Here is a 14578-nt window from a genome sequence, read left to right on the forward strand (position 1 = left end):
TCTGACTCATAACAATTCTACCTCTCTTTTGCTGCAGGACTCTGATACTTCAAACCCAAAGAGCAAACTCTCCAGTGAGTCAACATTCCTGGTCAAGAACATGAAGGAGTACGAGGAAGTTGACCTATTACACGTTGAGGAGATATATGAAAATGTGCCAACCAATGGGGGTCCCATAGCACATGCAGTCAGCTTCAACATGCAGAAGGAATCAGAGGTGTAGGGACAGGAGGTGTTTCTTCGATGATACACGGTTCCATATCCTAGAAAAAGATAAAGACCTTTGAGTGGTAGTCTTGAAAAGCACTGGATGGGAAGAATGTTAACCAAAGCACAAGTGAGAGAGCTGTTGTGCAGAATGTCATGTCTTTAGATCTCAGAAGGGCAATGATAGCTACCTGCAAAGTATGTTTCTTCTGGAAGAGTAACTGTGACATGCCATTTCCTCTGAAACGTGCTTTCTGATACAAATTTATTCCTTTGTGAAAGACATTTTCTAAAAGTTTGTGCATTTTGCATTCCTTTTTTTTAGTACAAAGTTACTGCCATAATATGACAAACTGATACTCTGCTCATCACAGATGCACACATGCTTAGAACCTGGAGAATCCTAGACTGGATCCCAACTGGGATCCTAGACTGGATCCCAACAGTTCTACTCCAAATGCTAGTAAGCACACTGGAGCAGCCATGCCCATGCTCAATTTCGCCCCTTTTAATGCCCGCTCCTTACCAGCCCATGCGCTAGACATCCATTACCACCTCACTACAAATGACCTTGACACTTTCGCCATCACGGAAACCTGGCTCCACCCAGCTTGATATGATATGATATGATATGATATGGCATTTGTAACGCGCCTATACACAAGTGTTTCAAGGCGCTTCTGCTCCTGCCCTCTCTTTGGCAATCCCTGCAGGCTAAATTATCCTCAGGAACGACAGATACAACGCCAGAGGCGGGGGAGTCACCATTATTGCCAAAGGCCACCTTTTCATAAGGCCTCTCAACACCACCATTAAGAAATTTGACCATCTATCAATATAGCTGGAGACCACCCCTACCACCACAATCACAATCTACCTTATTTACAGCCCACTTGGCCCCACCCTGACCTTAAAAGGAGACCTTCTACACCTAGTAGGTGACAATATCAAACTCATATCAAGAGTCATCCTCCTTGGTGATCTAAAGCTGGGCTTAAATGACCCTGTAAACCTCCAAGCTGTCTCCTTGGCCGAATCACTGATTGCCCTTCGGTTCAACCACTGCATCAACACCCGCACCCATGCCAAAGACTGCACCTTGGATTGGGACGCAGACCACTGCCCCACTACTATCAAATCCAACGCTCACTGTCCCTGGTCTGACCAACACGTCATCACCTTCGCCGTCCCTCTACGACGATACCACTTACACCAACTATGGTATGTAGCTCTTGAAAACTGACTAAGGAGTGCATCCAACCCTCTTGATCTACTCAAACAAGAGCACTACTGCTCTCAAGATCCCAATATCTTAGCAGAAATCTACACTGCAACCTTAACAACAGCAGTTGACACCACTGCCCCCCCCCCCTGCAGCACCTAAAAAAGCAAAAACCGGCAGGAAACCCCAACTCCTGGTGCACCCCTGACCTCCTTGATCTCTGAGCAAATAAAAGCTAGTGGAAATCTTGTGGAAAAAAAGCCCTCCAACTCCCTAAGGTCAGCTTTCACAAAGGCGGCCTAACTATACAAACTAGCCATCATTCACAGCAAAGCGTCTACCTTCAATGCCAGAATCACCAACGCAAAATCTGACACGCAATAACTTTTCAGCATCCTCAAGGAACTAGAAACTCCAAGCACCCCTCCCTCTCCCAATCATGAAAGACAAAGAATGGTGTACCACTAAAGAAAATGTATGGAAAGCCTTATTCCCATTCATCACAGCCTTCATTAATGCCTCCTTCGAAGCATGTTCATTCCCATTTTGCCTTAAGGAAGCTTGGGTTCTACTCCTGCTAAAAAAACTTCCCTGGACCCTGCTCTCCCCAACAATTAGCCCATCACCACAGACCTTTCCTTCTAAAAATCCTGGATAGAGCAGCCCATGTCCAAATTCAGCTCTACCTTGAATCCTATCATATCGTAGGAGTCCGACAGTCAAGACTTTACCCAGGCCATGGCACGGAATCAGCACTCTTCGGCCTCAAAAACCAGATTGACGAGATCTGGGATGAAGGAAAATATGCCCTGCTTCTCCTTCTGGACCTGTCCACAGCCTTTGAGCTAGTGGACTACAGACTACTTTGCCACCATCTGGCCACCTCAGCATCATTCCCACCGGAAGCTACGACCTGGATCTCCTCCTTCTTAGAAGGAAGAGGTATGAGGGTCTTTGCCGACAATGCAAACTCCCCTACAGTCCCAATTGAATGTGGCGTTCCACAAGGGTTGTGTGTCTCACCCACGCTTTAAATTATATTTACTAAACCACTCTTCAACCTCCTGGATTCCCTCAGCATAGCCTACACCAACTATGCCGACGATACGCAAATTCTCTTGCCACTATCTGGGAACTATTCCAACAACTGTGACACCCTGAATTCAGCCTATGCGACTATCCACACTTGGATGGCAAAGCATGGCTTTGTCTAAATGACGAGAAGACAGAGCTCCTTCTCGTCGTCCCTCAACGGTGTTAAAAAAGCTTGAACCACGGTACTCTTCATTCAACATCGATGGTACTCAGATTACTGTCTCCCCGGCAGTAAAAACCCTGGGTGTTTACCTTGACGCTACCCTATCACTGACCCACCAAGTGAATATGATCTCCTCCTCAGCAGCTCACACAACCAAACTGATAAACGTTGCCAGACCTTTTCCTATTACCTGATAGCTGTCTAACAATTGCACAAACAGTGGTAGGCACCAGGCTAGACTACTACAATACTCTCTTTGCCGGCACATCTGCACAGAACATCCAGAAACTTCAGACAATCCAAAACAATGCTCTTTGAGCGGCTTTAAACATTCCCCAAAGGGAACACATCTCGGCTACCCGAAGAGCTGTTCATCGGCACCCAATCCAAGAAAGGGTCATGTTCAAGACTCTCTCTATCAGCCACAGATGTATCTCCAGATCTGCCCTGCCCTATCTATCCCGAAGTCCCTCTCGTCTAGGCCCACCATAACACCTTACTCCCATTGGCTGGTCCAGCCTAGATTGAAACGCCCCAAAGCAGGAGGTTCCAGTTTTCCATCCATTGCAGCCAAATATTGGAACTCCCTACCACAAGCCCTGAGAGCGGAAGAGTCCTACTGGGCCTTCCAAAGAGCTCTCAAAACCTTACTGTTTATAATGGAAAACCTGATCCCCCCCTGTTTATACCACCACAATCAATACTTGCGTCTGCATGCTGCTAACGACCACCGGGGAAAAGAGGAGCGATGGTGCTGTGATTCGTAGGAACTATACAGTGCGCTGAAGCACTTCAGTGCTATGTTTATGCTATAAAAGTCAAATTAAATAATTACTGATTGTTATGGTGTGATGTTGATGACGACTCCATGATCTTGGGGCACATGGTCCTTTGGCTTTTAAGAATCCATAATGGATGGATGGGATGGTGCATTATTTTTCTTAAAAACCGGAGAGGTGTACACACACGCACGCTCTCTGCTCTCTCTCTCCCCCCACCCCTTCGATGAGATCCATCCTGCATTTGAAAATATGCATCAACTCACTTTGAGTCGACTGATCTCCAATAATCCTGATATCTTCATACAGCAAATTCTGATCTGCTCTTGTCAAAATGGCAAGCATTCTCAGAGATGATACTCCTGCCATGCGCCACTAAGCAAGGGTTTTATCCTGCTAGAGGCACAGGCATTTCCTGGTGCCTAGAAAAAAAGGAAATGTCTGACACACACCCTTAAGTAAAGATTTGCTGTGCTCTTGCAACCATTGACTGGTACCTCAGGGTAGTAAAACAGGCTGGATGGGGCGGAAAATGAAAACATGAGCGGACACATTGTGTCTACCTAGATGCCAACCAATCATGGCGTCTTAATCCATTGCCAAAATCCTGGAAAAACAAGATCACTAGGCCCACCGTGACCCATCTGGAGTCACCTGGACCAGTAAGCAATAGGAAACCATTTTTCGGGACTTAGAGATTCCTAACATTTAAGCAACCTTTGATACTTTAGATTGGAATGCAATTCTGTTCTTTAATGCCTACCAACATGTCAGGTTTTCAGTGTTACCACTAAATGAGTTCCTATTTGTATGCATTGTATTCAGATTTTGATGATAGCTATCCTGAGAAGCAGAGGTGTCTGCAGCTCTGTAGGATCAGAGATGTGCTCTCCTGCTTTAGATCAAGGGATCCTTTCCGAAAAATAAGGTAACACATGTCAATAAAACAGTTCTGTTCATTGCTGACCAATAGAAACACCCAGCAAACCCCTTAACAGTTCACAGCACTTGACGATCGCATTTCCTGTGGGATCCCTCATATCCCCTTTATCCGCTGTAATGTATTGTGATAACAAGTTTTCTTGGGCCTCACTGCATGTGAACCACTGCAACATGTGCTCAGACATCTCAACCCCATTCGCCATCCCTTGGCCAGCGATACTCAAATATCCGGAGAATTCAGGTTAGCGTCTGAAAGACTAAGTGCTCATCCGAGGGCCAATGTTCCAGTTCCACAAGTGGCAGATGTGTAAGAAAAGCTGATCAACAGCGAGCCCGAAGTGTGAGACATAAAACACAACTGAAAACAGGGTATAATAACAAGACAATTTCACTTTCATAACACAGAAAGGTAAAGATACTCAGTCAAACCTCGACCATTTAGTGTCTCAATAACTGGTGTCTTACAACTGCCCTAAACGTATTGTACTGCTGGCCAACCTCCACCGCTTGCGCAAGAAAGTGAGAAGACTAATAGGTACCATACAATATTATTGCAAATTGGTGTCCCGAGACACACATAGGTATTGGAGGGAAGGGGGCACACAAATAGTATGATGCAGCTGGAGTAGTGAAAGGGGCAACAAGAATTGATGGTGACAGCCCGGTCTTTAATAGGCTGGACTGATGGCTTGAAGAGGAAGGCTTAAAGCAGCTTTAGGAGGCACAAGCTCCTGGGAAATAGATCACCAAAGAATTTTAAACAATAAGATTATACAGTACACACAAGCACAACAGCTAAGATCTATGACACCCAGAGGGAGAGCTTTGGCGTTCAACTGGGAATTGTTACGACTATTCACTGTATCGTTCCTATGGATTACAGCATCAGCATTCCCATCTCTCTCTCTGCATGGTCATGGGTATCATCGATAGAAGTCAATATGCAACGTGATGATCAGGAATACATGTGTTTATTCTGTGTCATGCCAGATTTGTCCTGTATAAAGCAAGAATATAATGCTGTAGGTGTTACCGTTGCCCAATGTATTAGTACTCAATGTTTGGAACTATGAAGGGATGAGTCGGCCCACTGTGATTTAATCTTGTGACTGCAAATTACACACAAATGTCTAAGGTGAGCGCATTACTCGCTGAACTGTCTTATGGGCAAAAAGATCCTCTCAGGTTTAGATGGATGGTAAAAAAGTCATTATTTTCAGCAGGTCGGCTAGATGAAAGGGAAGCTGTAGACAACCATCCTAATTATACAATTAGGGCCTCATTACACGGTAGGCGGAGAGCCATGGCGCTATTAGCGCCATGGCTCATGCCGGTAAAATACCGGCACCGCCTTGGTGGAAAGGGGATTTACCGCCCCATTCCAAGGTTGGAGGGGCGGTAAATCCCCCTTCCACCATTGCCCTTCCCCATTCCCATTTCTGCCCCATAGGGCTCTATGGGAATGGGGAAGGCTCTAATTACGGCACCGCAATTTTGCGGTGCCGTAATTAGCTCCGAGGTCCCTTTGCGGGTTGGATTTTAATGCCTGCAAAAAGCAGGCGTTAAATCCCCCAACCCGCAAAGGGACCTCGTAGTAAGGCGGTAAGGATTTACCGGTACCGGTATTTTCCCGTACCGGTAAATCCTTACCGCCATCCGTGTAATGAGGCCCTTAGACTCCAAACTGGCTGGGAATAAAGTGGCTTAAGCATTACAAAACATAAATGAAAAAAATGTACTTCAAGTAGATGTAAAACTGAAAAGCAAACAAATGTAACTTTGTATGCCACCGGAAACCTTGCATAGTGATGACTTACTGTACAGAATTGTAAAATAAATTAAAATAAAAAAAAGATATGAAATTATGATATTGGTGCATTTCTGAGGTAGACCATCAAAGCTCATGTAGATATGTTTCAATGTTGCACTTCTACAATGTGATATTGGAAGCACTGCATCTGTGAGCGCAGTCTAATGATGGAATGTCCCCTATAACACTTCTTAAATGCTTGTGAATGATACGTGGCTTTTACATAAATTCAGGATGTGGGGGCCTGCATTGGATTGTTCTAGCGCCTTCATTGCGTAATGAGACATACTTCTTTGTAGCTGCAGGCTGGATGATACAAAAGGACCATCATATTTGATGTTTAGTTTATTGTGAGAGGGCTATTAGGTCACCCCTCCCTAATATGCTGGTGCTAACACACAGCCTCATCATGAGCTGGGTGGTATTCTGGCAGTAAATTCACTAGAATACCACCCAATGCAATTACTGTTACCGCCGGATTACAAGTGGCAGTGGCGTTGTAAAGTCATAGGACTCCATGGGGCATATTTGGCAGAATTACTGCAGCGCTAATAAAGCCATGGTAATTCCCCTGAAAATGGGCAGAACGTCACGGATTTACCTCCAGCTCATAGCTGGAGGTGAATCCTTCCACTTTCCACCCAACTCATAGTTGGGCTGCGCGTTAATATGCACCACCCAACTCGTAATAAGGCACTGGGCACCCTATCTATGGAATAAGATAGATCACAGATCAGAATGACCCCCTCCATCCTACACTTTTGGAAGGACCTAAAGACCCTACTCCTAAAAGTAAAAGAAATCTAGTGTGACAAATCCTTAGATGTCGTCACTTCTCCACCAAGGCGGAGCCCCTTCACATGAGACAGGGAGGTGAGGCCTATATCCGATAGTCCCACAGGGGTGGTACTCTGTGGGAGGATTTTATGGGGAGAGAATCCCCCTCTTGGGACCAAGGAGGACATCTCGGGGGAACGTGGTACAACACCCCTCACCATCCACCCACTTCCCTTACCTTTCTCAGTCCATGACACCCACCTTACCATCCCTCATTTCCATACCACCGACTTCCATATACGTATGCAAGACTGAATACCCTACAGTTACTGATACAAGCAAGAGTAAGGATGACTTATTGAAGATCCCCTTGACAGGTACTCAGACAAGGAGGTGCAGAACAATGAAGAGTCCTTCTAAGAATTTGAATGAGTATTCCAGCTGTCATCACTCATTCAACATAAAGAGAGAGGAAGGACTTACCTTTTTGTCAGACCCTCCCAGGAGGATCTGCGTCTGGAACACATGCGAAGTCCCTATGCGATTTGCCTAGTCAGACCAAGGAACCAAAAGAGTGGAGGTTCGAGTATAAGCAATAATCGGACCAAGACGTGCAACAGGCCCAGAGAGAAGCGCTGCAGAGCCACTACAGATGCTGCGGAAGCGGCACAAGAACGCGAGAAGCTGAACAAGACATCCAAGAAGCATGCGACTGATGGAGAAGAACTGGCAGAGTCCCAGAAGGTACATGGGCTGTCAGGATCGAGAAAAGGGACAAGTGAAACCTCAAACCCTGTGTCTGGAACCTAGATATACGCAAGGGGAATATCATAAGCAATTGGCCATATGATAGTACCTGGCAGCAGAGTGAACCAGGTCTGCCCAGATGAAGCCCTAAAGAACCCTGGTCTGGGACCAACGCCAACAGGTTACATATGAGAAAGGCCAGGGGAAGGGAGAAATTCCCGATATTGTGAACTGTGATAAAAAGCCTGAGAACGGCAAGGGGAAGGGAAACATTCCATCTGACGCTGTGAACTGTAACAGCAAAGCCAAGAAATACCAGGGGGAGGGGGTAATTCCCCCTGGTGTTGTGAACTGTAAAAGTAAGGCCAAGAAAGGAAAGGGGAAGGGAGTCATTCTCCCTGGTGTTGTGAACTGTGAAACCAAAGCCAACAAAGACCATGGGAAAGGAGCCATTCACCCTGCTATTGTGAACTGTGTAAGTAAAGCCAAGAAAGGCCAGGGGAAGGGTATCCAGTGATAATGTCACTGTGAAGGTGGACACCACATGGCGACATTTCCCTAACAATGCACCCTACAGCCAATCAAACACTTTCCCCAAATATTATAGGATTGGTGGTAATCATATATAATGATATCCCTCCTAGAATATTTGTGGAAAGAATTTTAGGGGTACCCTGGTGTTGTGAACTGTGAAACTAAAGCCAAGAAAGGCCAGGGGATGGAAGTCATTGACCCTGGTGTTGTGAATACGTGAAACCAAGTAAAAGTGAGTCCTGGGGAAGGGAGCCATTGCCCTGGATTTTGTGTGGGTAAAACACTGAGAGCCAGACACCAGGAGAATGGAGCCATTGTCCTGATAACTGAACTCATAAGAAGGATCAAACTAGTGATCCAGGGGAAAGGAGTCATTCCCCTGGAGGGACAAAATAATGAACCTTTTATTCAAAGTCAGCAATCCTACTGAAGTTAGGGCAAGGGAGTCATTCTCCCTGCCGAAAGACTTGCAAACCGAATTTTACTGTCCGGATCAGGAGTTGGGAGTCATTCTCTGAGACCAAGAACATTGGTACAACTTAAGTTTAGATATAAGTGTAAGGGACAGAAATAGGGAGGTTTGACACACTTTTTTTTAGTTGCAACGACATCCTGACATATTTAAACACATATACATTAGCACTTTTAGTTGAGGCAGCAAAACCCCTCATAGATATAGGGAAAGGAAGGTTTTCTCTTTATTTTGATCTTAAATAAAACTCTAAATGGCGAAAGTTTTGAAGGGGTTAGAGACTGGGAATTTTGACAGGTTAGGTATTACAAGATTAAAGGAGATTCCCAGGATAACACATTAGTTAAGCAGTGAAGCATGGATTTCCGATAACTCTTTAATTTACACAGTTTACCACTTTCTTTTCCAGTTCTTACCATTAACTAAAATAATCCCATTTTAGAGATTTGACTTGGAAAGTACACAAATCACATAAACTAACATGACCATTTTTAAAAACCAAATGATATAGAAGCGTCTTATGCAATATGGGAATTATTCTAGCTTCATTGTCTCCATCATCATGGCTAGTAAATAAGTGCCAGAATACTAATTGATGTGATCTTAAAATAATTCATATGGTTTTCTCTTTTGTATTTTAAACCTTTAAATATGTCAAAAAGACAGGCTTGTGAAATTGTTATTTATTAACGTGCAGAAAACCTTTAAATTGTTCAAAAAAAGCAAACCATTTTTTGTGTCAAATGAGTAGACCTTTAAAAAATGCTTGCCAGAGGCCTGCGATATCTGGTCCGCTCTCTTGTCTCTAAAGCCCCTTCCACTCCAATGACCTACATAAAAAGAAATCAGGAAATCGACTACACAATGTCACCAGCATGTGAGAAGGTAAACCGTATCACAGAAAATAGCAGGATATTGCCAGTGTAATAAAATGATTTATTCAGGATCACTGTATCATCTGCTGTCAACGCCAGGATACAAGCATGATTGCTTTGGCTCAACAGTCTTGAATTAAAATACTTAAACAACTCTTGTGATGACACTTGATGCTCATCATTGGAGGTGACTGCAGTTTTACAACAAACCAGATACTATGCTATGATAATTTGTATAGCAACCACTATCTGGTGTAGGTACATTCCTGATAATGGTATCTGTTGTGTTACAAAAGAAAGTACATATGCATGCAGGTTTATCAACTTCAGATATAGCAAAGGCTGAGTGGACCTTCCTGGAATTTGGTATTGTAACCTTGCACATGAACACAGTGATCTGAGCAGAATGTACTTGTCTACAACAGATAGCTAATCGGTTTAGCCTCTCAGCAGCATGCCATAAAATATCCTGATGTTTGGTATTTAAGTTAGGTAAACGATGGGAAATTACTTCTTTAAATAGGTCAGCCTTGTGTGGGCCCCCTTCCCAGTTGGTGCCCGGGAAAAGTGCCCCGTTTGCACTCCCATAAAAACGTCTCTGGGTAAGGGACAAGTGAGTGTGGTTGCAGCAGAGACGTCTCTAAAATGTTATTACTTGCATCAGTGATCTTTTTTTGCAGAGATGGAAAGAAAGACGTGCCCCAGGAACACATGGGTGATAGCGCCGCCATTTTGTGCATATGAGCTACTAAACTAGTGCAGTGACTATGCCATCATGACTACTGTACCAGCGATATACCGGCCATTGCAATTCACTGTTTTATGTACCATACCAAATGCTGTGCTTTCAAAAATAACACTGTACTCAATTGAAATATTGCCCTAAAATATTAGTGTAACAGATTAATATCTTTCCAAAACACTTAGCCATTAAACAATGCTTCTCAGAATATTGAGCATAAATTATACGGGTAGTATAGCTCACTGGAAAAGCGGCCGTGTTGGAAGCAAGACGACACAGAGAAACACAGGTTCGAATTCCGGGTCAGTGTTTAGAAAGCTCTTCAGTATTAATCGCCTAATAAAATAACAAGTATAATTATAAAACAAAGATGTGCACTATGTATTGTGCATAGAATATAGCTTACAATAGATAAAAGTATTCATTCAATCTTTGTAGAGCTCGTTAGAATCCACAAATAAAACTATGCAAAATATGTAGAAAGGCATACTTTGGTTCTGTGTCATGTTCGCGTACTGGATATTTGCTGGCTGCCCTGGATTTTAGCAAGAACATTTGTTCTTTAAATGCCCTAACCCCTTTTGCCAAGAACAGGGGTGCTAACCAGCATGCTATGTGCCAAAGGGGCAAGATTTCATGTTGGTCACAACAGTCTTCAAATGTAATGTGCACCTGCACTCTTATTTTTTTATTTTATTGTTCATTTTTAACGCGCTTAATACCAACGAGCGTCCAAGACAAACGCATTGCCACTGGCAGGCTTGAACTAGAACCCACCAAAACTAGCAAAATAATCTATCAGAGGCAAAGCTTTGCATAAAGATATCCAACACGACGGACAATCTCATTCTAACATGATTGAAAGTCAAATCTTTCCTTGGATTCAGACAGAATACATCAAACGGATCTAGTCCAAGGTAGTCAAACGTCCAGGCACTGAATCATATGTTATTTGTAGTGCTACAGAACCTGGGGTGGTCCTTGGCTCGTTCAAACCCAAACACATGAGAGTTGCCTTAACACATGAGAGCTACAGCATAGAAACAACCCTCACCAACTTAAGGAGGTCTGAGATGGTTTCTTGATATCACTGAGACTTTGGGTTCAACCACAATCTTTCTGTGGAAAACAGCCCTCTTCAACTTAAAAAGATCTGAGAATCCTTCTGATATCATTCAGTTTTTTGGTTCACCCATAACCTTCCCATTAAAATAACCCTCTGCAATTTAAGGCAATCGTAGATGGCCTCCAGATATCATCCAGTCTTTGAGTTCACCCACTCTCTTTCCTAAAGACCAAGGGCCTGATTCACAAAGCGTTTTCATATGGGATTACGCCATTACACAATACTTCTGTGAATCAGGCCCCAAGTAGTTTGGTTCTATGTTCTTTAATTGGCTGCTTTTTTTTTCTATCAGTATTTTACAAACATTTTTCACTAGTAAACCTATAAAAAAATGCATTTATTCATTTGGGGGCCAGGCTCCACCCCCACACCCTGGTCCCCTATTGTTTTTTTACTATTCCCTACACCTCCCCAACCCTTCATATGCCTTTTCCCACCCCCTATATTTTTCGATGGGCTTTTTCAGCAAAACATTTTTGGTACAAAACCCATCAAAGAAATTGCAGCCGATTAAAGAACAGTATACAAGTATTTGATATTCATCTCATCAGTGATTAGATTACTTCTAGTTTTTGCTTGGACCAAAGGAAAATTAGTGCTCATCATTATGATCTGCTCCAAAAAATGGCAGCGGTATCACGGTATGTTATATTATAGCATGAGGCTTGTATACAGTGTCAAGTTACCATTGTAGTATTCTCAGAGGGTCTGGGTCCATAAATGAGCACATTTCACCTTTGCCAGTGGCATCCAAACCTTACTAGGTGGAAGAAAAAGGAGCAAAGCAAGTTAAGTGGGAGGGGGGAGGGGAGGGTGCCCCAGACAGAAGGGTGGGCGGTATACCGTGAAGGGTGCTTTTTGTGATAGCAGGGGTGGATGTTGATTATAATGCAGAAAAGAAGGTATCCCTAAAGTGTTTTTGACCAATTGGACTGTGTTTAAAGTCAGGAAACTGGCACAGAAGAACAAGTTACTTACCCCTGGTCACCGTTCTTTCGATTGAACGTTCCTCCCATGAATTACTCATCTTTGATACATGATATCCAGCTTCAACTGCTTCAGAAATAGTTTTTGGCAGAGGGCGCTGTGCATTGATGCAGTCGACTCGATGTCCCTCGAGGGCCTGCGTCTCGAGGATGATGTCATCGAATGCACATATAGCACGTGCAGCGCTGTTGACTTCAGTACTGTTTTTCTTACAGTAGAAACTCCCCGCATGACCACGGGTTTGACCGTACTCATCTTTGAAGGAGTGAAAGCTGTAATAGCATGGGAAATTCTACTGTGGGGTAGGTTGGGAGGGCGATGAGGAATACGTGGGAGGAACATCCAGTCGAAAGAACGTTACAAGGGGTAAGTAACTTGTTCTTCGAATGGATTGTGTCCTGCCACATATTCCTCGTCTTTGATAGACTCCCAAAGCAGTATTTAATTTGGTGGGGGAGTAAGAATTTTAGTTTTCAACGGTTTTCATGGACCGAATGGAGAACAGCTTTCCAAAGCTTCCATCCTGACCGAGGGAAGACTCAAGGCAGTAATGTTTTGTGAACATGTGAATAGTAGACCACGTTGCTGCCTATTTTTGAGCAGTAGACCCTTTTGCAGGACTGTAGAGGTAGCCATGGTTTATAGAGATAATATCGAAATACATAATGTCGAAAGTCAAAATGTCGAAAATATGTCGAAAAAAAAAATCTAATGTCTTTTTTTTCTTTGTTTTTTGTTCGAAATGGGGGGATCCCTCCCCCCCAAAACCCTTTTTTAATTTTTTTTTCTGTTTTATCCTTTTCTTGCGGAACCCAAAAAATACATGTAAATAAAAAAAGAAAGCATTCAAAAAAGAAATTCGACATTATTTTTTCAACATTTTTGTAACTCGACATTATGTTTTTGACATTATAACTGCACACCGGTAGCCATGCCCCTGGTGGAATGGGCCCTTAATCCTCCCGGAGGATCCTTGCCCACCAGTCTGTAGCATTCCAAAATTGACAGAATGATCCACCTGGATAAGGTCTGCTTTGTCACAGCCTAACCTACTTTATGACCTGTATAGCCTATAAAAAGCTGATCGTCAATATGTAGTTTTGATAGTCTAGATATGTAAAAGCTCAGAGCCGTGCGTGGATCCAATCAGTGTAATCTCTCCTCTTCTTGCCAGGATGAAGTGGAGGATAGAAAGTGGGTAAAACAATGGTATGCCCTAATTGAAAATCAGATATGATTTTGTTAAAAATGATGGTTTAACCCATGGAACAACCCTATCTTTATGGAGGATAATAAAGGGTGGCTTGGATGACAGTGCCTGCAATTCACTCACTCTACAGGCTGACTTTAATGCTACCAAGAGAATGGTTTTAAATGTTAACAACCTTAATGGACATGAATGTAAAGGTTCAAAGGGTGCACACATTAGAAATGTTAGTACCAGATTAAGGTCCCAAACTGGAACCTGGAAAGGAGATAGAGGGAACACATTGGTCAGCCCCTTTAGAAAGTGTGTCACCAGTGGAATTTTGAAATATGAACATTCTTTTGACAAGCGCTCAAAAATGGATAGCGCCAACAAATAACCCTTAATAGTTCGATCCTGGAGCCCATGATTGGCTAAGGATAGTAGAAAGGATAATACCTCCAGTGTTTTGCACAGAAAAGGGTCTAGATTATTGTCTTTGCACCATTTGCAGAATTTGTTCCAAAGGCAACAGTACAAGGACTTTGTGCTGCCCTCCTGGCTGAAAACAAAATCTCCATAACCTTCATCTGGGAGGTCCCAAAAGTTGTATCTCAGCCTCTCAGAAACCATGCGTGAAGGCTGAATGTCTTGACCTCTGGATGGAGAACCCGACCCTCCTCTCATGAGAGAAGGTCCTCTTTTTGTGGAGACGTATTGGAGGGCAGATGGACATGTCCAGAAGGTCCGGGTACCACGTCCTCCTGGCCCAACTTGGGGTAATTGGGATCATGTGTTTCCCAAACTTTCTCAACCTCCTGATCACGTGATGAATGACGGGGACTGGAGGAAACGCGTACAGGAGTGGAAACTTCCAGTCCACTACGAACGCATCTCCTAGAGCTCATCTCTGA

At 43.6% G+C, this 14578-nt stretch overlaps 1 protein-coding gene across 1 annotated transcript in view; it reads left to right on the forward strand.

Moving 5' to 3' along the window:
* LOC138482856 (sodium/iodide cotransporter-like) overlaps window positions 1–6250 on the forward strand; it is a 570535-nt gene extending 564285 nt beyond the window's left edge. Inside the window, exon 15 of the mRNA XM_069613845.1 lies at window positions 38–6250. Within this exon, the coding sequence (XP_069469946.1) occupies window positions 38–223 (186 nt within the window). The 3' untranslated portion in view covers window positions 224–6250. The remainder of the gene's footprint in view (window positions 1–37) is intronic.
* Window positions 6251–14578: the final 8328 nt, after the last annotated feature.

Source organism: Ambystoma mexicanum, chromosome 1p (assembly GCF_040938575.1).
Source record: "Ambystoma mexicanum isolate Mex_15411 chromosome 1p, UKY_AmexF1_1, whole genome shotgun sequence".
Classification (NCBI taxonomy): Eukaryota; Metazoa; Chordata; class Amphibia; order Caudata; family Ambystomatidae; genus Ambystoma; species Ambystoma mexicanum.